The sequence below is a fragment of the Schistocerca nitens genome, chromosome 8, assembly GCF_023898315.1.
Source record: "Schistocerca nitens isolate TAMUIC-IGC-003100 chromosome 8, iqSchNite1.1, whole genome shotgun sequence".
In the NCBI taxonomy this organism is placed as follows: Eukaryota; Metazoa; Arthropoda; class Insecta; order Orthoptera; family Acrididae; genus Schistocerca; species Schistocerca nitens.
This window is the reverse complement of record NC_064621.1, coordinates 246,891,443-246,915,668: the sequence shown is the minus strand read 5'-3', so window position 1 is coordinate 246,915,668 and position 24,226 is coordinate 246,891,443. Positions and strand designations below refer to the sequence as shown.

At 38.4% G+C, this 24,226-nt stretch overlaps 1 protein-coding gene across 1 annotated transcript in view; it reads left to right on the top strand.

Annotated features, from left to right (window-relative positions):
- The first annotated feature begins 1,099 nt into the window (after window positions 1-1,099).
- LOC126198684 (protein O-mannosyl-transferase Tmtc3) overlaps window positions 1,100-24,226 on the top strand; it is a 109,770-nt gene continuing 86,643 nt past the window's right edge. The window contains exons 1-3 of the mRNA XM_049935179.1: window positions 1,100-1,202; window positions 1,297-1,393; window positions 14,778-14,972. Of these exons, the coding sequence (XP_049791136.1) occupies window positions 14,787-14,972 (186 nt within the window). The 5' untranslated portion in view covers window positions 1,100-1,202; window positions 1,297-1,393; window positions 14,778-14,786. The remainder of the gene's footprint in view (window positions 1,203-1,296; window positions 1,394-14,777; window positions 14,973-24,226) is intronic.

The window sequence follows — 24,226 nt, the reverse complement described above, 5'->3', positions numbered from 1 at the left end:
ACCCCGTGAACGACTAAACGAATCCGCGACGGAACTCACAGATGTTCGTTAATCTTCATCTCCCTCATTTATTTACTTGGTATGTGTCAGGAAACGACGAGTAATAGTTTTTTAAAATATAAAAAGGAGATATTGAGTATTGTTTGGATAACGAAGAGAGGTCTAAATCGGCGGTACCGATAATTAAATGGCTCTGAGCACTATGGGACTCAACTGCTGAGGTCATTAGTCCCCTAGAACTTAGAACTAGTTAAACCTAAGGACATCACAAACATCCATGCCCGAGGCAGGATTCGAACCTGCGACCGCCGCGGTCCTGCGGTTCCAGACTGCAGCGCCTTTAACCGCACGGCCACTTCGGCCGGCTGGTACCGATAATTACTTTATTGTTCTGCGTTCAGTAACTTCATCAGGATTATTAGGTGGAGGTGAACGAGAACGATCTGTTATGGCATATATACCAAAATACCCTTAGTCTCTACGTTCTCGTAAGTTTTCTTATGGGTACTACCTATTACCTGACGTTTTCACAAAAGAAGGCTATACTACTTTCCCCGATTATTTGACCCTCGGTTATTTCTCGACGAATGCATAAGATACGTTAATTTAAAATATACTGATCAGCAATATTATCTGCGAATTATGTACTTTTCCCCACCGGCTTCATACAACCTCACTCCCCCGTGCCTCGTCACCAACAGAGCTGCTGGAGTGTTGCTACGCCCCACCACGGCGCGGCAGCACAAGCGCGAGGAGAGTGAGTGTCTGGCTCATCACGTGACCAGGCTCAGTTTGCAGTATGGCAGCTGAAGACGGGAGGAGTGGACCGCTGCTCCGGGTAGCCCCGCCTTTTGCACTCGTTAATACGTGACTGCGGCCACCGAACGAACGAAGCGCAGTAATACGAGTATTGAGCCTCCGTATAACAAAGCTCACGCAAATAAGTGACTTTTGTACGTTCATCCATTGAATTCGGGTTATCAAAACGGAATTTGCACTTTCGGGTCCCAGCCACCACCATCTTTTCCCAGTGCCTGCAAACTTCTGACAATTTTTTTTACGCCCCGTCTTTACTTTTGCCTCACAGTTCCGCACGGAAGGCTTCTTCCTTTGCGACATAAGCCGGTTCACGTCGGTGGTGAGGCAAGATAGGGTGGTTCGTCTGCCATCCATACTCCTACGCGCCGAGCCTTAATTCATCGGTACTTTTAAATCTGGTTTATTGATTCAAGGAATGCTGCTTGATCTCTGTTAAAACTGTAGTGAAAGTGTGATTTTGGTGACTTCTGTTTTCAGGGGTGTCGGCGTCCAAGGCGAAGGAAGTGAGTGCGTATGTGCAACGATATGTCACTATCCTAAGGTGAATGACATGCAGCAAGGATTGATGAGATAGGTACATATATACTTTTAAGTTTTTGCGCGTCAAAGCACTGTATAATACAACGAAAACTAATGCTCTAAGTTTATCGACGTTCAATTTTACATGCTCCGCGAGATGCAGTTGGTCGAGAGCGAACTAGCGCAGCGTACATGATTACGGTATACTGCAGAGACAAATAAAAATTGTTATTGTGCCGTGACGAGCACTGAATGTGATTAAGAATTATGATCATACATCACGAGAAATAATGGTATAGAAATAGAAAGGTTTAGTGATATTTTTCATCCTTAACTGTCTGGATGTTCGTCTGTGGGCAAATAGTATAAACAAAATGCTGTATGTCAGTGTTAGCCGGCTTTATATTACACACAAAATGATACGTAACTACTATTATCATCTGAAGGCCAATGATAGATATACAATGAGTCCGTTAACAACGCGGCAAAGATGCAAATGAGAAACAGGATGACTCTCGTCATTGCACGCAACAGCGTTTTAAAATGCAACTATAATTCAAAAATATTTGCTTACTGTATAAACCCGCAGAATGCTTATAATAACATGATGGACGGAATCTTCTGGCCCTAGCTTGAATCTAAAAGTGTGCAAGCAATAGCGTATTCAGTTTAGAAACTGTGACCATTAAAACTTCCAAAACAATTGTGATACCGGTACTGCGTGGCTTCTTCTCTAAGCCAACCATTTTGACGTAAATGTTTTCAAGAACCAGAAATTCATTGACGAATACCTTGATTCGTAATTAACACTTATGATAACTGTTAGGTTTATAGAACTGAACGCCAAAATCCAGTGGTTTTTTTATTGTTTTATTTTCAACTTTCATGTGATCTGAACACACATTACGCATAGATTCTTGCATACTAATCTTTATTTCACTGTAGCATATGTGCCCATATTGATAATTTGTGATGCACGTAGGTTAGTCTGCTTGTCGTTCATGAATGTTTGTTTCCTTCTTTTATACGGAAACAGCAGTCCAGCTGGAAGTAGAGATGGTTTTTGACGTTGTGTGCAGACGCTAATTGCTTCAGACCAAAAACAGAAAATAAATCCATACAGAATGACCTGTCATAACTTGTTTAGAAATTGTTTTCCAGCTTTCTTTTTCACAGAAAATCGTGTTTAATGTTAACGATATTCAGCAGTGGCACTCTTTTACTAACTTGATTCACTTTCACAAGCGGCAAACTTCATTAGCTTATTTGAAAAGTCGGTCAATTTCGAATTGTATTTTAAGTACTAGTAGATGGAAATTTGCCTCTTCTCTACAACGTGCAGCATTTGCATTTTTATATGTTTGCGCTGTTGTACGACAGGAAGAAAATCATTTCGTGTTTCTAAACACTGTAAACTACCGGTGAAATGCAATGCGCGCATTATGATGTGTAGCGCGTAACAGCGCCTTATAGTGATCGACCTATGTGTCAATGAGCACGAGTACGTAACATTGTTAATACATTCGTTTATAAATGACAGTAGTTCAAAAGAAAAGCGACATTTTGCATGGTGCCCATTAGGTTTTTATTTATTTTGTATTTATCTCGTGCACCCAGACGCGTTTTGTCTTAGTTACAAGGCATCTTAAGTGGTTGTCAGAACAGCGTCTGATTCATTATTTGTAACCCAAACAGCTTTCGCTCATGTGGCAAACACGTTCTGTTTGGTCACTGTTGCCAAAATTTAGCGCTTTTTGAAAAAGTGCGCAGACCAAAAGGAAAACTGTAACCTTTCAACCAATTTGCCACATGAGAGAGAGCTGTTTGGCTTACAAATAACGAATCAGACGTAGATCTGACACCCACTGAAGATGCCTTGCAACTAAAGCAAAACATGTCTTAGTGCGCAAGATAAAAAAAAAAAAAAAACTGGATGTGCAGCACGCGAAAGAGGTTTTCTTTTGAACTACTGTAATTTCGATATAATTGCTGCGAAAACGGCCACCACAACAAACTTTTTACATTCGTTTGTACTTGCCAGTGTCAGTATTCATTAGTTCTTGTTGGAAACCCTGTTTAATTACTGGTAATGTAGGCGTAAATATTTATTGAAAGAGCGGAAGAAAGCATATAATTCCGCATCAGCTTTTCTGCCATTTCAACTCTTCTTGCAGCTAATGTCAGAATTTGTCACTGAACGTTTTTCAAGTAAATCATAGCTTATTTCACAGCATAGCCCAGTTTGGGATCTGAAAAAACATAAAAGTTTTCATACGTCATCTATAAAATATTAACTGCTCGCAATATTACAAATTGTAAGTTTTGCTTTCATGGTGTAAGTTTGTGTACCTTCATATTTGGAACGACATAACCTATGTAATGGTGTGTTAATTTCCTGTTTCTTTCAAAACATTCATTGAGAAAAGAAAATCTTCTGATATGTGCCACTGCAGAAATTACCATCACTGTAATTTCTCTCTTCTGATTGGAAAATGAGTGATATCCCCCACACGAGTTTCACTAAATGTGTTGCTGATTATTGTAAATGAAGTAAAGTGGAACACAGATAATCAAAAGGAAGATTGGTGTTTAATGTCCTGTTGACATGGAGGTCATTAGAGATGGACAAGTGAATAATCAACTGAGGCCCTTTGTATGATTTTGTAGTGTAAAGCTGTTAACTGTAGGCACATACCCAAAATTTGTCATTTGTTTCACCCATGAATTTGCTGTGAAATCTGAAATAGTTCATTTCAATATGTGTGACATCTTCTTATGTCAGTGGAGGCTGTTTCTCTGATAAATATGATTGTTATTAAATGTAATAATTGCAACCTTTTCTGATGACCTTGATCCTTTTCTTTATTAGGCTACTGTGTTTCCAGTGCGTTTCAGAGCTCTTTTGAAATAGCATGCAAAAAATAATGAGGTTCCTTATAACTGTATGATTATTTGTGGTATATTAACACACAGCCTTCATATCAGTAATGTTAAACATTAAAATGAATAATTTTTGTCAAGTTACCTTCCATTAGGAATGTGAATGCACTCAACACTGTGATATGACTTTCAAGTGATAGAGCACAGCAACCAGTCATCCTTTTCTTTCAACTTTTTGGTAGGCAAATCTAGATTTTGGCTAGAGCCTAGTCAGTATCAATGCACTATTTCATAGTATCAATGCATGTCCTATTACGTCAGTCCGCTGTTGTTCTGGCTTCTGTCACAGTTTGTTCAAGACTACTGTAGTATACAGTAATTAGTTGATTGTTCATTCATCCACAGATAGTTTCACAGTTATATTAGATTTGCCAGCTAAAAGTTATTCATCCAAAAAACTTACGGGAATGCAGCCGGGTAACGTAATCAACAACCTCACACAACGGGAGAAACTCAGATCTCCCAGATCTTGCACTATGTACCTAACCGTTCACTGTGTTAGCAATTAATCATTTACCACACACTATGTTTTATTGTAGTATAATTTAACTTTCTTTTTAGAAAATGTATTGGTTTTAGTTAACTCTCTAATCTCTTTTGGCAGTTTACTTTATGATTTAGATTCTGTGGTGGAAAATATTTGTTTGAGCTTTCAGTTTTCTTTTTTTTTTTTTTTCTTATAGTAAGTGTAAATTATGTGCAGTGAAATGTAGTAATTACTAATATTTTTATATTGTGCACCTAATGGACAGGTGGATATACTCAGATGGTTGTTAGAATTACCAATCCTTTGAACAGATTTCTCCAATGGGTCCTATTATTTTTGGTTAGTCTTATGATATTATTCTATAGTTTTAAAACTGTGTCCACATATTGCAGATTTCATCTCCAAAATGGTTCCATTTCTAATAGCAGTCAGTACATAATTAACTATGAAATACTTGCTGTTACACACTGATAACCGACTTGTGAGGCTTAACGCGCTCGTAATATTGTCTTTGCTATTGTCTGTGTATTCTCAATCTATATTGATAGATAGTCAACATTCATCCCTAAATTACTGCAGAATTTGTTTTAGTTTGACACTATTAATTATGCTTACTCTCCTGAAATTTTTGCTGTTGTGGTTTATTATATATTGGTGACTTTTAAATGTATGAGGGTTTCATTTGCTTCCACTGCCATTTTTCCCCTCAAATCTGTGATTACAATTTTCTTTTCATTGCCAAAAATAACTGTTTTGTTTTCTCATGCATAGCTTTGTGTGGAAAGTCATTGATATGTATCAATGACAAGACTGTTCTTTAGAACTGACAAGCACTTCACAGAAAATGTTTGTCAATTTGAGACCTATACTATCACTAATCACTTGTCCTGTTTTCCAGATATTGTCAGAGCCAGTCATTTGCTATGCCACCTGTTCTTAATGATATAATTTAATTTGAAAAATTAGGTCAACAGTTTCAAAATCTTAGGATAGATGTAAAAATATGCCTGTGAAAAATTAGGTCAACAGTTTCAAAATCTTAGGATAGGTGTAAAAATATGTCTGTGACATCATTATCATCCACTGCTGGAAGAGGCCTTCTCCTGGCTTCTCCTTGCATTGCAATTGCACATTGTGCCTGCATGTTCTCTACTGCCATCTGTTTCATTAGGTCATTGCCTTGGATCATTTTGTATACTCTAGTAAGGTACTGGTTTGAACCATCTATAGTTAATTTGGCAGATTATATGCCCTGGCCACATCCATTTTATTTTCTTAATGGCCCTAACTACTTCTTCACTGTAGACTAACGCCTAATTTGTCTGTTTGTTTTCATGTTGTCCTATTATTCCAAACCTAAATGTCTCCATTGCTCACTGAGCAACCCTCAGTTTTTGAATGATTTTTGTATTAAAGATTTTCCCTGCCTCAGTTTAAAACTGCGCAATACTGACTGTAAACTATACACATAATATACGCTGGAAGCTTCATTCTAACAGTGTATTTAGCTGAGAGCACCCCAAACCATTTTTGTTATTCTGTTTAAGTTATTTATTTCTTTATTTGTTTCACTGTCGATCCATTTGTTTTGACTGCTTTAAGTGCAGAAACTCAATACATTTTGTGATGTATTTGTTAATTTATGCAATTCCTTGTGTTAGTGACACATTATTTCAGTCTTATTGTAACAGATTTTCAGTCTTGCTATAGGAAGTTGTGACAGTCATTCTTGAAGTTTATCTGAATTAGAGACAAACTGTATGATGCCACACAGCAGGAAAAATTATTCAATTTTTATTTTTTAAGTTGGTAGATATACAGTTGTAGTTGAAACTGTTCAGCATATTTAAGAATTAAACTATTTGGCAGTTCATCCCCTTCCTATCGCACCACAAGTTTTCAGGATGCTGTTAGTACCCTGTGGTATTTTTTCACTTATAAAGTCATAAGTATACCAAGTTTAACTGAAATTGCTCCAGGGATTCCAATGTTATGCTTGAGCAAACATACATCCCCCTGCGTAATCCATTTTAATACATGTAAATCAATTTAGGCAATGTTTCTGTAACTTAGTTCTGTGTGGTGAATAGCATCATTGTATTTGTATTGGCTGCATAAGTTTTCCAGAATGAACAGTTGCTTATGAAAATTTTTGATGAAACTTCTTTCTAACTGCAAGTTATTATTAGGCTATGCATGAACTTGCAGCATGTTGCACATGAAAAATTAGTCTACAACTTGTCTCGCAATTGAAATAAATGGTTGTAGCCTCATCATAAGTTACATTGAGAGTATCTATTTTTTTAATTCATGTGACTTACCAAACGAAAGCGCTGGCAGGTCGATAGACACACAAACAAACACAAACACACACACAAAATTCAAGCTTTCGCAACAAACTGTTGCCTCATCAGGAAAGAGGGGAAGGAGAGGGAAAGATGAAAGGATGTGGGTTTTAAGGGAGAGGGTAAGGAGTCATTCCAATCCCGGGAGCGGAAAGACTTACCTTAGGGGGAAAAAATGACAGGTATACACTCGCACACACACACACACATATCCATCCACACACATATACAGACACAAGCAGACATATTTAAAGAGAAAGAGTCTTTGTCTTTAAATATGTCTGCTTGTGTCTGTATATGTGTGGATGGATATGTGTGTGTGTGCGAGTAAGGTAAGTCTTTCCGCTCCCGGGATTGGAATGACTCCTTACCCTCTCCCTTAAAACCCACATCCTTTCATCTTTCCCTCTCCTTCCCCTCTTTCCTGATGAGGCAACAGTTTGTTGTGAAAGCTTGAATTTTGTGTGTGTGTTTGTTTGTGCGTCTATCGACCTGCCAGCGCTTTCGTGCAGTAAGTCACATCATCTTTGTTTTTAGATATATTTTTCCCACGTGGAATGTTTCCCTCTATTATATTTTTAATTCATGTTATTGACTAGTTTCCAACACCTGCGTCCATTTTCAAACCACCCATGCTGTAAGTGTGACAAATACAGGCAATAGCCCACGTACAGAAACTACCCCTGCAGTGCTCAAAGCAAGTACTTAACAACAGCAAGTTACATCACATAGGAGAGACATTAGAGAACTCTCTAATGTCTGGCCTGTGTGGTTTAACTTGGTTGTTGTTAAGACGGCCATGTACCACTCTGATTGATGCAGGGGCAGTTTCTGTATGTGACTTGTCACCTCTATTTGTCACGCTTACAGCACAGATGATTTGGAAATGGACACAGGTGTCCAAAACTAGTCATCATGAAAAAATAAAAAATAAATTTTTGTCACTGCAACTTATGACAAAGCTACAACCATTTATTTCAATTATTAGGTTATGTTTTTGTTTGTTTTTCCCTGTTTTGTAACCTTTCAGAGAGCTTTACCGTTGTTTCCAGAATTATTTTACAATTTCAGAATTTTCGTGGTAAACTGTATCCTTCTGTAATTCAACAAAAGTTTAGAAAGTCTAGCTAACTACATGGTTTTTTTTAATGGAACCAAAATATTTAAGAAGCTCAATCACTTTCTTATATCTGCCACTGTCCATTTGTTTATCCTGCACTGTGCTATTTTCATAGGGGATTCATTTTTAAAAGTGTAGAGAACCTGGAAAAACTTGATGTTTACATTGCTTTCTGTATATACATACGTCCTTCCAATAATAATACTTTTGAAATATTCTTCATTTTAATATTGAAGAAGGCCTTGTGTTGACATGCAGTTTCATTTCATAGAAACCAGTCCATACTTTTGTTATTTGGTGAAACCCTTACAGGTACACCTGTGTTCCTTCTATATAGGCCTAGTTGTAACCATATGGTCAGTTATTCATGTTGCGCTTTTTATCTGGTAGATAGAGTATCTATCATGCAGAGGTAAGCTAGTTGGAATCCTGGTAATGGGTGAAATTTTCACTGCCAGTACTTGGCTGGCATGGGGAGAAGAGGTGGTGGTATACTCTTTATTACCAGTCTTTGTAGCAATGCCCTGTATTAAATTCCAAACATCTCTGCAGTGTCTCATGAAGTGAGGGCATATGACACTGTTGGTGGTGATAGGTCTGTCGAATGAGTACGAGTATGTTAAGCTCGGCAGTGCCCTTGGTGCTTTTCAAGAGAAATAGGCCGTGTTCTGGCATTGGGTTCTCTAACACAAAAAACATGACACTGAACCCCCCCCCCCCCCCCGCACCCCCACCCACACTCCAATTACGTGGCTGAACCTGTCCTTCAGGCTCTCCCAGCCATGAGGCCTACTGTCTATTGAAGCCGAATTTTATTTTGCCAAACATATTTCTTGTAGTTGTTTTAGGCATCTTCAGTGGTGTACAAAGGAAGCAAAAGTAATAATTTATTGCATGACTATAAATATTTCGCTTTGAGACTTGCAGCATTTCATTGCAGCACTTTTAGACTAACTTAACATTCTCATTATTTAGAGTATAAGTCACCTATGTTTCATGGAGACACATACAGCTTTACTTTCAGAATTTGTGGTTGTATAAAGTGATAGGGTTAAGTGTGGTGCAAGCTGTATGGTATAATAGTAAAAGTAACAGCTGCTTCTGAAACTGTTGAGAGGTATGTTATTTTCATTATAGCTTAAAATCTGGCCTTAGAGGGTCAACTAGTGGCCGTCGCACTGTAGTTCCATTAAAAAGAGATGGTCTTAAGTTGCAGTCATTCTGTATTTGATCACACATTTTACAGCTGATGCTCACTGGATTGTAAAATGCCTTAAGGATGTGCAACAAATAATTTTGTTAGTTTTTTTAGTTGACATAATTTCCTTAAAACAGTGGGGGCCTGTATTTCTGAGTTCCATAAAGCACATACTTCTTTCTTTTTCTAAGGGGGAGAGAGAGATAATGTATTTCTCAAAGTTTTGAGATGATCAAATTTCAAATCTAGAGATTTGTTTTCCCGCTGTTTAGGTAGTTGCTTGCAATCTTGCTGATGCTATATCTGCTTCACTCGGCTAAACCTGTGGTTTTTCTGACCACTTAGTTTGAAACATTACAGATGAATTCTGCATTTTTCCCCTCACCCCCCCCCCCCCCCCCCACACACACACACATTATTTGATGCATATTAGAGACCATTTCATATGATCATTAGGCTCTCGTTTTCTTCTAGTTAGGGAAAGATCGCTAGCTGCTTCTGTGTACATTCATCTCTTACTTGTCTTGCCATTACGATCTTTACACGAAATATAAAAATATCAATTTCTGCTTAAGTTTCCTTGGGCATATAGTTGTAACAGCCTTGTCAGAAATCTCTTAATTTCTTCAGGTTTATTTGCACCAAGGCAATTTGAAACTTACTCTGTTTCTGAATGAAACTGTAGAGATAGCTAGTGATAAATCACTGCACCTTCAAGAAAGAGACAGAGGACTGAAAAAGTGATGATTCAGCACTCCAGATATTACTGCATTTTCCCTGATTGTGGCTATGGGATTAGCCTTGTTATTATGTACAGGCTTTCACCATTGACTGTACAAATTTCACAAGCATTGCTTCTTTCTATTTGTTGTCGTATAAAATCTCTCTCTCTCTCTCTCTCTCTCTCTCTCTCTCTCTCACACACACACACACACACACACACACACACACACACACACACACACACTGGTTGGGAGGGGGGGGGGAGGGGAGTGAGAGATTTTTCAAATTTTTGATGTGAAACATTGTCTTCCTTTCTGAGCTGAAAGTCATAGACAGATATGTTTAGATGCTTAGCAGAATAATGGAGTACACAAACTTTTTTTTTTCCTCAGCAAAAAAGTTCACAATTGTTATAGTTATATGAGTGTGTACTCTGTTATAACAGAGACTGAAGTTTTGGAACACTGATAGTATGTTACTCAAGATTCAATATTTGAGCCATCCCAGAGGCAGTAACAAGCTACTCTGCTCCTCCAGAGGAAGTCAATATGAAGTCTGCTTTCAGAAGGACAAAAAGCATTTTGATCTTAATATTATAATGTTTGGTTCTAACTACATTTTTTATCTAATGATGTCATTCTGAAAACATCATATCACCAGGCACAGTTTTTTTATAATCATTCATATTTGTGTGCCTCAGATGTGATAATTTTACACAGGTTTTGAGGTTTCCCCTCTGTAACTTCTTCAGCATGCGACTTTTCAAACCATTTCTCTCTTCCCCTCACTCTTCCTGTGACATAATTTGTCACTCAACAACTATAGTATAGGCTGTTTCACGTACAATGCAAGCATCACCTCTGGTGTTGCATGGGAACCAATATCCCATTAGGCAGGCAGCAATTATCAAATGACATTTCATGCAGTTTCTCAGACAGTGTTGCAGGTGGCATTTTGGTTGTAATCAAGAATAAACTAGAGAAATACAAGCGGCCATGGAAAGATGTCTGAAAAATTTGGTTTGTGAGAAGCATCTTTGCACAGACCCAGACTGGAACTTTATAAAACAGTGGAAACTCCATGTTGGAATATCAACAGTGTTAGGGAAAGGTCAGATTGCTACTACCACAAAGGTGACACACTGAGTTGCAGACAGGCAAAAAGAAAACACACACACACACACACTCTCACACACACACACACACTGAGAGAGAGAGAGAGAGAGAGGAAATGTGATGCACACCTCATGCCAGTTGCATTCCGGTCTTAGCTGATAAAGATGGCAGTTTTTTGCTTTAGCTGAATGCATGATGTGTAACAGGCCTTTTGTTGTGCCTGTCTGCAACTCACCATGTCATCTCTGCGGTGAGTAGGAATCTGCCCTTTTCCTAATATTGTTGAAACCTTGTAAAGAGTGGGTAATGCATCAACTGACAATTTCAGATGCTGTTGCTAGACATCAGTACTGCAACTGACTATTGAAGTCTGTATGTGTGGAGAGACTTAGCCTGAATGCTCTTTTCCTCTCATGATGTGTGGCTGCTTTTATTGGGCTACCTTAGCCGATGTGAACTCACTGAACAATTAGTGTTGAATTTCTGAAAATTGCATTGACTGTGTGTTCCATCAGTTCTTGGTAGAATGTATCATACATTGCTGGGTACCAGGTACTAATGTAATACACAAACACTCGTTTGTAAAATAAAATAATAAATATTGTAAACTATTACATCAATGTCATGTGTGTTTTCATTCGTAATGTAAATTCTGAAAATCCTCATCAGTTGTATAAAGAGCATCTGCCTGATGCAATGTGCATCATTAATTATTGGATTGTTATTCACAAAAGTGTGACTTCTAGTAGGTAGATAAACAGTACATCAGATATTTTTCCACAGAACCAACAAAAAGGCCTATAGTTAGTGCCTGAAGAAACTATTCTGTCATCAGAAAGTACCTTATAACAGTAGATGAATGACCCTCTCATGAAAACCACCTTGAAATACTGTTGGTAGTGTGTGCTGCGTGCATCTGTTTGTTTAAAGAATATCTGGAACTGTACTGTCAGTTTTCCCCATTGGTATATAATGAACATAAAATATTTCTTTCTCTACAGTATCCTCAAAAAAATGAATGGAAAAGGAAATGAAAGGAATTGAATTAATACCTTTTAATTTATGGTTTTAAAAGCCTCGTGATCTTATTACTGGCCTTCAGGGTAAGATGCTTGTACCAAAGCAGAAATCAAACTGAAAAGTTTGATTTGAATGATGCCATTTGTACTGTACATGACTTTCTGCTCAGGCATATTGTGTGTGTATGTGAGGGGGATTCTGGGGATGTGGATGTGTGATTGTTGGCACTCGTGCATCTGACATTTAACTGTAGGTCCCTATGTAATTGACTAGGTCATGTTATTCTGGAGGCAAGGGGAGGCAAGGGAATAAGTCACCTAGATGTTATGGTGTTGATTCTAACCTGTTAGTTGACTGGTTTGTATTTTGGTAGACAGTGGTGCAGATGAAAGATGGTGCAAAGCTCGGCAAGCAGTTTAACAGAGAACTGAGTGGGTGCCAAGGTTCTCTTTCAACTTCTTTTTGGTATGGTATTGCAAACAGTACTACTACTACTAAAACTCGTGGGTGTATTCATTTTTGAATGAGGCATTCTACCTATGCAATATCTATGCTGATAAACAGGAATGTGGCTTTTTGTTTCTTCTGCGAAGTAACTTTTTGAAAAATAGTTTATAATATGTCTAATTGTCCAGAGCGGGTTTTGATCTTGGTGCTTGTCTGCTTAAATCATTGATTTACACCTTTTAGCAGCTAGTTAATAAGAACCAAACAATTTGTCTAGATTTCTTCAGTTTGCCAAGCACAGTTTGGCACTAGAATTGTCTCTTCTTCATATGTTGCTCGATGCTGCGTCATTGCTGTTAAATTTTTCTTCAGTTATTTTTTGGTTGCAGATATTTGAAATTTCTTTATTTATTTAGTCATCCAGGGATCATCCCACAATGATATGATATTTGTGACTGTAATATAATGAAAATAGGTACCCCAAAATATACATAAGCAAACAGGATATAAGTATGTTTTTACGAGGATAGGGCTGCACAAAGCTTTATATTCTACATAGGTTTGTGCTGTATAACTAATGAAAAAATTGAACATGAGCGAGAACAAACTGAGTGCCAGACTGGGCTTCAACTCCATAACCTTGCCTTCTGCAAGCAGTTCTCTTATCAGATGAGCAATACAGGCACAGCTGATGCCATCAATAAATAAATTACAGCCCCCTTTCTTTCAGTAGCTCTCTCTTGTTTTCCTAATTTCTTTTTTATCTGTTGTTTGCTGTTGACTTTAAGTTAAAGTAGTGTGTCTAAAATTGTTAGGAAAGAAAATTATTTCAACAGCATATATGATCTGTGCCATTAGTTTAGTGAGGAGATTTAATAATTTCATCTATTATTGATGTTGATCATATTGTGCTCCATGACAGTTTTTTGTTAATTTTGATAAGAACCACCACAGCTGTGTGAGGCACATTTATTACATCACAACCAGTTTCACTCAGCGATTATCATCAGGAAACACTAAAAATTCACCAACAGCCTTTGTATCATCCTCACAAAATTGTGTCAGTCTCATGGTTCAGGAAGTCTAATTGTCTTACACTGGAACATAATTAAAACACAAATACTCTGTTGACTGCTTGGCACAAGCACATCCAGCAGTAAGACTTATATAGGATTTACTGTTGGCTCTTTTTGTGTCATGCTGTTACTGGAATGTTTGTATGCAGCTCATGTTGCGAAATATGCCTTTAATGTTGTGTAAGACACTTAGACTTCCTTATTGGCACAATTCTGTGAGTATGTTACGAAGGCTGTTGGCAAATTTTCAGTGTTACTGGATATGATCATTGAAGGAAAACTGCTGTGACATAGCAAATGTATCTAAATATAATTGTTACTGTGTTATATCACAATATGAATAATATGACAGGTCACACACTTTGTCAGAAATCTATGTGTCTGCCTTAGATTAGTGATGATTCAAAGAAAATTATATGCATTACACATGTTGCAGAATAACAAGCAAAACTGACGGACACGGGAAAGCCTTAGGTTATGCTGTTCATTCTAAGTGAAAAATTTCCCATTTCATTTTAGGAACAACCTTTGCTCTTGCTATGTAAAGAATGTAGAGAAGTGGTCTTCACCATTTTAATCAATCAATTCAAGAAAGTAAGAACACATTTAGAAACTGAGAAAAAGAAATAATAGTGAGAGATACATATACCCATAGCTGATCATATTGTGCACTCCATAAGCCTGATGCAACTGTTATCACAGTGAATGGATTTTCTGTAATCACACTGTACACATCAGGAAAGGTTTTTAACAAACTTCATTGTCACTGTTTTTATGTTAAGAATTCTCAGTACTGCAACAGTCACATTCCAGATGTTTGTGAGTTTCAAATACTTTTTATCAGCTTTTTCTATTAAACCTGTTATTGCTGGTTAATATTTGCCACAGTCAGTGGGTGTGCAGGTAGTTACACTTTGCAGAGATGTATTAGTAGTCAGACTTCATACATTGTTTGTTTTATTTTGCAGTATTGCAAGATGGCAGTCAGGCATGCACTATCAGCAGTGCTGCTGCTTGTATGCCTTCTCTGCTATTATAACAGTTTACAATGCGGATTTGTTTTCGACGACATCAGTGCCATCAAGGATAACCGCGACCTTCGGCCTCAGACTCCTCTCCGCAACATCTTCTCCAATGACTTCTGGGGCACTCCTATACACAAGGTAAGTTTATACTTCCTGAGGAGAGTTAGCTTCAGTTTACGTATAACAGCAATGAGACAGCAAATGCACAGAACCTTTGAGGAACAATTCAGTGAACCAAATGAATATTATGTAGGTACAAAATGTTTTCTAAGCAAGATACTACTCATGTTCTTGAAAGCCTGCCTGCAGCCTAACAGAGAGGTCTGGCAAATTGACAGTGAAATTCAGATTCATTTATTGAACATTCATTTTCATTCAGAAAAATGGAAAGTACAATTATATATTTCTAATGGGAAAATATTGGTATGGTGTACCCCATTGCAATGGAAATGCTGATCCTTGTATCTGTACCTTGTGCTGAGAAGTACTGTTCTACAAACAAATGTACTTAGCCACCAATAAAACTTATGAGTCATCAAAAAGAAGTAGGGCCATCATATTTTCTCTGGCAATTAACTGTGATTGTCATCACTGCAAATACTTCTGTGAAATGTTCTCAATAGGATATGTGTTGTATTGTCCTTTATATTGACATCAGCAGCAATTTCTTGTCAAGTATAGGTTATTTGATTCTCCTGAAATTTTTGTGCAGAAGTAATATTTGGAAAACTGAAAGCAAAATAAGTAATGAGTGAATCTCCATCTCCCTGAGCAACCCCACATGGCAAGACATGGTAATATGCCATTTCAAGTGTCACTGTTCCTTTTTAATATTTCTGACATGATTCTGTGCTTAATCATACAATAAATCTCACTATATCCTCTAAAGGTTTAACAGCAATACAGTTAACAAAGTCAAGTGTAAAACCTTCATGTCAAAATGACAAAAATCTAAAATGGAGTCAGCACATTGATAAACTGATAGATAAGCTCAATTTAGCATATTTTGAACTAACAAATATCGCATTGTACTGTTCTGCTGACAAATTATGACAATGTATTTTAGATTATTTCACCCCATGTTGCCATAGGGAATTATCTTTTGGGTCAAAGTAGAAAAGTCAATAAAGTACTTATTTCACAAGATCATGTAGCAAAATCATTTTTGAAGATTCTCTCTTCTGAGAATATTCAATCTCTTTATTAGTTATAAAAGCTTTCCTGATGTTCTGCAAAATATTGTTTATTTGATCACTTTCCTAAAAGGTGAAGTACACCCACATACAAGAGAGTTTATTCACAAGAAAAGATATTTAAACACAGTGCTTCTAAAAGCGGTGCAAGCTATCTTAAGTCCATATTCTCAAGTGAAGTCCAATCCAAGTCATATGATAGTTTCATCTATTGCAAATAGTCCACCGGAATAACACAGTAGACAACGTGACAGGCTTGGGGTGTGCAGTCTACTGCTCGCATGTACACTGGCTTAGGCAGGCCCAAGCACCTTATATGCCAGAGTTTGGCATGATCCCATCAGAGGCCATGCCTAAGGATCAGTGCCACCTGAGTAGTGACACCAGAACAGTCAATAGTAATTATGAGCCAGCTATTCAGTTTCCATGGTAACATCAGGTGGCAACAGTATTTCTGCCCCCCCTCCCCCCTCCTACCCCCCTTTCCACTTCCAAGCAACGCAACTGCCAGGGGAGAAGACAAAGATGGTGTATGTTGTGGAGGAATTGCCACTGGAAATGGGCGTCAGTATCCATGCACATCACTATGCAGGGCTGAGGCAGGACAAGACATGATGGGAGATCAAGTCGCCATGGACTAGAAGGTCTGCCAGAGGAGGGTGAGTGAGTGGCTGTTGAGAAGGATGGTGGAGGAGAAGCATATCTCAGTGGTGCTACAGAAGTCTGTGGGTGGAGGCCACTGTATGCAACAACTATCTGTGGTTGGTGGAGTTCATCCAAAGGATCCAGGCTGGGTGGTGCCTGAACTGATGAGTTTACATGAAGGTGCCCACCTGGAGTGGCCAGACCTTGATGACGACATGCACCAGCAGTGGGCATAGTGTTGTGCCCAATTACAAATTACCAAATGGAAAGTCGTAATTGATTACAGCTTAGAAGATTTAATGTGAAAACAGGTGAAACATGTTGTTGTGGTCTTCAGTCCTGAGACTGGTTTGACGCAGCTCTCCATGCCACTCTATGTTGTGCAAGCTGCTTCATCTCCCAGTACCTACTGCAGCCTACATCCTTCTGAATCTGCTTAGTGTATTCATCTCTTGGTCTCCCTCTATGATTTTTACCCTCCACACTGCCCTCCAATACTAAATTGGTGATCCCTCGATGTCTCAGAACATGTACTACCAACTGATCCCTTCTTCTACTCAAGTTGTGCCACAAGCTCCTCTTCTCCTCAATTCTATTCAATACCTACTCATTAGTTATGTGATCTACCCATCTAATCTTCAGCATTCTTCTGTAGCACCACATTTCAAAAGCTTCTATTCTCTTCTTGTCTAAACTATTTATCGTCCACGTTTCACTTACATACATGGCTACACTCCATACAAATACTTTCAGAAATGACTTCCTGACACTTAAATCTATACTCGATGTTAACAAATTTCTCTTCTTCAGAAATGCTTTCCTTGCCATTGCCAGTCTACATTTTATATCCTCTCTACTTCGACCATCCTCAGTTATTTTGCTCCCCAAATAGCAAAACTCCTTTATTACTTTAAGTGTCTCATTTCCTAATCTAATTCCGTCAGCATTGCCCGACTTAATTCGACTACATTCCATTATCGTCGTTTTGCTTTTGTTGATGTTCATCTTATACCCTCCTTTCAAGACACTGTCCATTCCGTTCAACTTCTTTTCCAAGTCCTCTGCTGACTCTGACACAATTACAATGTCATCGGCAAACCTCAAAGTTTTTATTTCTTCTCCATGGATTTTAATACCTACTTTTCGTTTGTTTCCTTTATTGCTTGCTCAATATACAGATTGAATAACATTGGGGATAGGCTAGAACCCTGTCTCACTCCCTTCTCAACCACTGCTTCCCTTTCATGTCCCTCGACTCTTATAACTGCCATCTGCTTTCTGTACAAATTGTAAATAGCCTTTTGCTCCCTGTGTTTTACCCCTGCCACCTTCAGAATTTGAAAGAGAGTATTCCAATCAACATTGTCAAAAGCTTTCTCTAAGTCTACAAATCCTAGAAACTTGGGTTTGCCATTCCTTAATCTTTCTTCTAAGATAAGTCGTAGGGTCAGTATTGCCTCACGTGTTCCAACATTTCTATGGAATCCAAACTGATCTTCCCCGAGGTCGGATTCTATCAGTTTTTCCATTCGCCTGTAAAGAATTTGCATTAGTATTTTGCAACTGTTACTTATTAAACCGATAGTATGGTAATTTTCACATCTGTCAACACCTGCTTTCTTTGGCATTGGAATTATTATATTCTTCTTGAAGTCTGAGAGTATTTCACCTGTCTTATACATCTTGCTCACCAGATCGTAGAGTTTTGTCAGGACTGGCTCTCCCAAGGCTGTCAGTAGTTCTAATGGAATGTTGTCTACTCTGGGGGCCTTGTTTCAACTCAGGTCTTTCAGTGCTCTGTCAAACTCTTCACGCAGTATCATATATCCCATTTCATCTTCATCTACATCCTCTTCCATTTCCATAATATTGTCCTCAAGTACATCACCCTTGTATAGACCCTCTATATACTCCTTCCACCTTTCTGCTTTCCCTTCTTTGCTTAGAACTGGGTTTCCATCTGAGCTCTTGATATTCATGCAAGTGGTTCTCCTTTCTGCAAAGGTCTCTTTAATTTTCCTGTAGGCAGTATCTATCTTATCCCTAGTGAGATAAGCTTCTACATCCTTACATTTGTCCTCTACCTGTCGATCTCATTTTTGAGATGTTTGTATTCCTTTTTGCCTGCTTCATTTACTGCATTTTTATAATTTCTCCTTTCATCAATTAAATTCAATATTTCTTCTGTTACCCAAGGGTTTCTTCTAGCCCTCATCTTTTTACCTATTTGATCCTCTGCTGCCTTCACTATTTCATCCCTCAAAGCTACCCATTCTTCTTCTACTGTATTTCTTTCCCCCATTCCTGTCAATTGTTCCCTTATTCTCTCCCTGAAACTCTGTACAACCTCTGGTTCTTTCAGTTTACCCAAGTCCCATCTCCTTAAATTCCCACCTTTTTGCAGTTTCTTCAGTTTTAATCTACAGTTCATAACCAATAGATTGTGGTCAGAGCCCACATCTGCCCCTGGAAATGTCTTACAGTTTAAAACCTGGTTCCTAAATCTCGGTCTTACCATTATATAATCTATCTGATACCTTTTAGTATCTCCAGGGTTCATCCATGTATACAACCTTCTTTCATGATTCTTAAACCAAGTGTTAGCTATGATTAAGTTATGCTCTGTGCAAAATTCTACCAGACGGCTTTCTCTTTCATTTCTCTCCCCCAATCCATATTCACCCACTATGTTTCCTTCTCTCCCTTTTCCTACTCTTGAATTCCAGTCACCCATGACTATTAAATTTTCGTCTCCCTTCACTACCTGAATAATTTCTTTTATCTCATCATACATTTCATCAATTTCTTCGCCATCTGCAGAGCTAGTTGGCATATAAACTTGTACTACTGTAGTAGGCATGGGCTTCGTGTCTATCTTGGCCACAATAATGCGTTCACTTTGCTGTTTGTAGTAGCTTACCTGTACTCCTATTTTTTTTTTATTCATTATTAAACCTACTCCTGCATTACCCCTATTTGATTTTGTATTTATAACCCTGTATTCACCTGACCAAAAGTCTTGTTCCTCCTGCCACCGAACTTCACTAATTCCCACTATATCTAATTTTAACCTATCCATTTCCCTTTTTAAATTTTCTAACCTAGCTGCTCGATTAAGGGATCTGACATTCCACACTCCAATCCGTAGAATGCCAGTTTTCTTTCTCCTGATAACAATTTCCTCTTGAGTAGTCCCCGCCCGGAGATCCGAATGGGGGACTATTTTACCTCCGGAATATTTTACCCAAGAGGACGCCATCATCATTTAATCATACAGTAAAGCTGCTTGCCCTCGGTAAAAATTATGGCTGTAGTTTCCCCTTGCTTTCAGCCGTTCGCAGTACCAGAATAGTAAGGCCATTTTGGTTAGTGTTACAAGGCCAGATCAGTCAAACATCCAGACTGTTGCCCCTGCAACTACTGAAAAGGCTGCTGCCCCTCTTCAGGAACCACACTTTTGTCCGGTCTCTCAACAGATACCCCTCCGTTGTGGTTGCACCTATGGTATGGCTATCTGTATCGTTGAGGCACGCAAGCCTCCCCACCAACAGCAAGGTGCATGGTTCATGGGGGGGATGGAGGTTAAACATACTCAGTGTAATCGCTTATGTCCTGGTCCATAGCCAAAGTTCATCTCTCATAAACACTATCACAGTAACAGTGTCACAACTGAGAGGAGACCTGCTCCTTACTCCAGGAGGCTCACCAGATGACTGTGCTACCAGGCCGCAAAGCCACGACTTAATCACATGGGGCTGCATCCTGATTGACTCTGTCGACTCCAGCAGTACGACTGCTGCATCTCTTCTGGTGCCCCCACTGTGAACACTTTGAAGTAAGCTACACTGCTGCCACTGGAGCATTGGCACACAGTGGTCGAAAAGGTGGTGGCCACATCTTATGTGTGGCAACAACACTGTATGAACACACGGCACAACACACAGTATACCCAAAACATTGTGATGAGGGTGAGCATGAAGCAGCTTCGCAGGCTGTGGCCCTTGATCAGAATGGCCCTGTAAAGTTGCTAGGAAGCTACAGACAGCATTAGATGCAGTGTTTGAGATCATTTCCTTCTGGAGCTGGGTTTTGAGTGTGCAGATAAAGCTTTACACAAGACTGTTGGAGGATGGGTGCAAATGTGCAGTACAAAGTTCTTGAATCCCATTATGGATGCAAAATCATTTGAAGTCATAGGACATAAAAGTCATCCTGTTATCAGAAACCAAAGCGCGTGGGGTGCCTTCAAGGGCAAAGACTTTTTCTCCAAGCCTGCAATAGTAGCAACAGTAGTAACCTGAGACATGCAGAACACAAAAGAGAAACAAGAAAAGCAGTAAATGATCATCAACCACATGGAGTCCAAAAACAGGCTGCAAAATCTAAACGGATACAATCCCACAATTCCCCAGTGTCTGGCCATGTAGAGAACTGCTAGGGAGGTACAGCTGGATGAGCCTAACAGGCAGACCAAGTTGGTGATGGTAGAGTCACTTTTGGTCAGAATATATGTTGTCATGCCAAAATTTTTATCCAGGACAAGTCCCACTGGGCAGTGTGCAGTTGGCACAACACTTGGGGCCTTAGAGGAAGAGGAATCAGGACATGGCAATGGTCCCAATTTGAAATCCACAACAGTTTTCCCTGATTTAGACGTACTTATTGCTGCTGTGACTAATAGGCACAAAATTTGGGTCCACGAGGTGTGTCTGGCCACCTAAATTGTACAGAGTGAACAAGGTGGGTTCTTGCATGTGGCAGTTACAACATCATGCAGTATTAAGCGAAAGTTGGACACAGCTGAATAGAGATCTGAATTTTTGATCAGGAAAGACACCAGTTCATGTTGGTTAAATTTATGATCTGCTTAAATAATGGCAAGGGCCTCCCTCTCTATATGAGAATAGTGTTGCTGAGGGCATATATGCATATGCAATAGAACACTCAGTGCTGCCAGGATATTTATAGGAGATGTGTTTGTTGCTACTGCCAGAGGCAAACCAGGGGTGTACATCATTAAATACAATGCCCAATTAAGGCAGTCTTTTAAGGAAATGCATTCACATTTGCGATTGTGACCATATTGCAGCTGCACAATGTATTGGTGACAATGAAAATTTGTGCCAGACTGAGCCTCTAACTCAGATTTCCCACGTTACGTGAGTACATCCTGTACTTGCACAATTGCTGTGCTTCCTGCACAAGGAGAGACTATGATTATTGTCGCAGCCTTGTCTTGACATGAAATACTATATCTGAAGGACATTGCAGAGTACATTATAAAAACAGTGTGGAAACCCTGTTGATAGCAAGATGACCATTTAAAACATGTGCCATGGCATAGCTGTTTCAGTGGGTAAGAGATCTTTACTAGGTTTGCATGGAATCAGCCACAGTAGTGGATCTTACCCAGATGCACTTACAAGGCTGTGACATTCATGGGGGACTGCATTTTATTGACCACTGCAACATGATCCTGCATTGGTACCAGTTCATTTACCAAGAATTTAAACCCAAAATATCCAAGGAAGATTGCACAAAAGAAAACTTGTGGATGTTGTATTTAAGTTGTCTTGTAACCAGTGTCTTGAAAAAAAGCTCAAGGTTTTGAAGGTGATCCTCTGGGGTCCCACCTATTACCAAATATTTTCAAGGTATGCAGCATAGTTGGGAATGCCCTGTAGTATTTGACCCATGAAATGCTGAAATATGGCAGGGGCTAGAGAGATTTGAAAAGATAACCATTTATATTAATAAAGGCCATATGGAATGTTTAACTGAAGGTAAGTTTATGATACTGCTTCAAAAGGGATTTATTTATTTATTATCTGCTCATAGCACAGAATTTTACATGCTGGGCATTGTATAAATTTTTACAATTATAAATTACAGATACTTTACAATATGCTACAATTACTGTACTCATTTCTAGTACAAGACTGTTTCTTCTATTAATATTCATGTTATATCCAAGTTATATGGGCATCTTTGGATAAGCCACTGCTTGAGTCACTTTTTAAAACTGTCTTTAGTCAGCACATGAGCTTCATGTAGTAACAAACTAGGAGACCAGCTCCTTTGATGTACTGCATTACAAATACAGTACTTAAATGAAGGTGTTTGCTGTATCATTTTCTGGTTATCCATTACTTTAGTCCTCTACAACTATTTCCCTTGCATAGCCTTTGTTTTCAATAAGTCCGTAATATTTTATACACTTGTTCTTACTTTCCTTTGCATGTTGTCTCCTGAATCTGCTGTAGTACTTGATAATCTGCGAGCAAAATTGTCGTAATATATCTGTTATCCTCAGTTTTGTTCTCTGTTGGTATGTACCAAGCCATTTCCACAGATTATTTATGCAGAGGTAAAAAAAAATTGACAAGTCACATCATTATCCTAGAGCTTGATTGACTATTAAGGACTTTCCCATTTCAGTGTCCCCATGTCTGCGCAATCATATAGAAAGTTGATAACATTGACTGACAGGTGTAGAAGAAATACAACAAAGTAAATGGATGCACTAACAGGCACTTTGGGAAACACATGATGAAAGATCTTAAAATCAGAATGCACAACATCTCTAAATCTCTGTTATGTGGGAGTAAGACATGGACATTAGGCACTGAGATAAGAGAAGGTTAGAAACATCAGAAATAAGATTTTTATCAAGATGTGCTAAAGTAGTGACTTTATGAATGACAAGTGATGAAATCATTAGGGAAGTTAACATTAATAAAATGAAGTATACAATTACTGGAAATAAAAGGCTCTTGCATTTGCAGTGAATGACCCGAGACTGTCTTCTGTGGCAGGCATACTTTTATAAACCCAAAGGAATATGAGACTCTGGTCTACCTTGAGCAATATCGTCAGCAAGATTATTTTCCCAAATGTGCTGCATACATTGATAACATTTGTTAATAGGTGGAACTCCAGAGGATCACCTTCACAACCTTGAGCTTTTGTTCCAGACACTGGTTACAAGAAGACTTAAATGTAACAGCGGCTAGTGTTCTTTTGTGCAATCTTTCTTAACATATTTCAGGTTTCAATTCTTGGTGAATGTCAAAGTAAAATATGGTGTTTGGAAAACAAAACTTTAAAATATGGTTTGTCATAAAAATTATTAAGGATGTTTTTTTTTTTCTAAAAGTTTCTCCTTGTGATTTCCAGAATTCGTTTCTTGCTTGAAAAACCTCAGTTTTATTTTTTATTTTTTTTCATTTGAAAAAAGTGTCTCACTGTCATGAGGCAAAACTGTAGTATGTGGATAGAAAACTAACTGCTTCAGAGAAACTGAAATCTTCATTTTGAAAACTTTATTTCCTTTCCCAAAAGCTCTCCAGAGCTTTCTTGCTCATCTATTTCTGTTCCTGTGTCTACAGTCATATAGCGTAAAGTTAACAAAATACAAAACTTTATTATCTGATAATATGATTTCATTGTTAATATATACAATTTTCTTTTCATTGTATTAATTACACATTATTTCAGTTTCCTTGTGATTTCAGTGTCCTTGTCAGTTATTTTTGCTATGTACTGTCAGCCTTG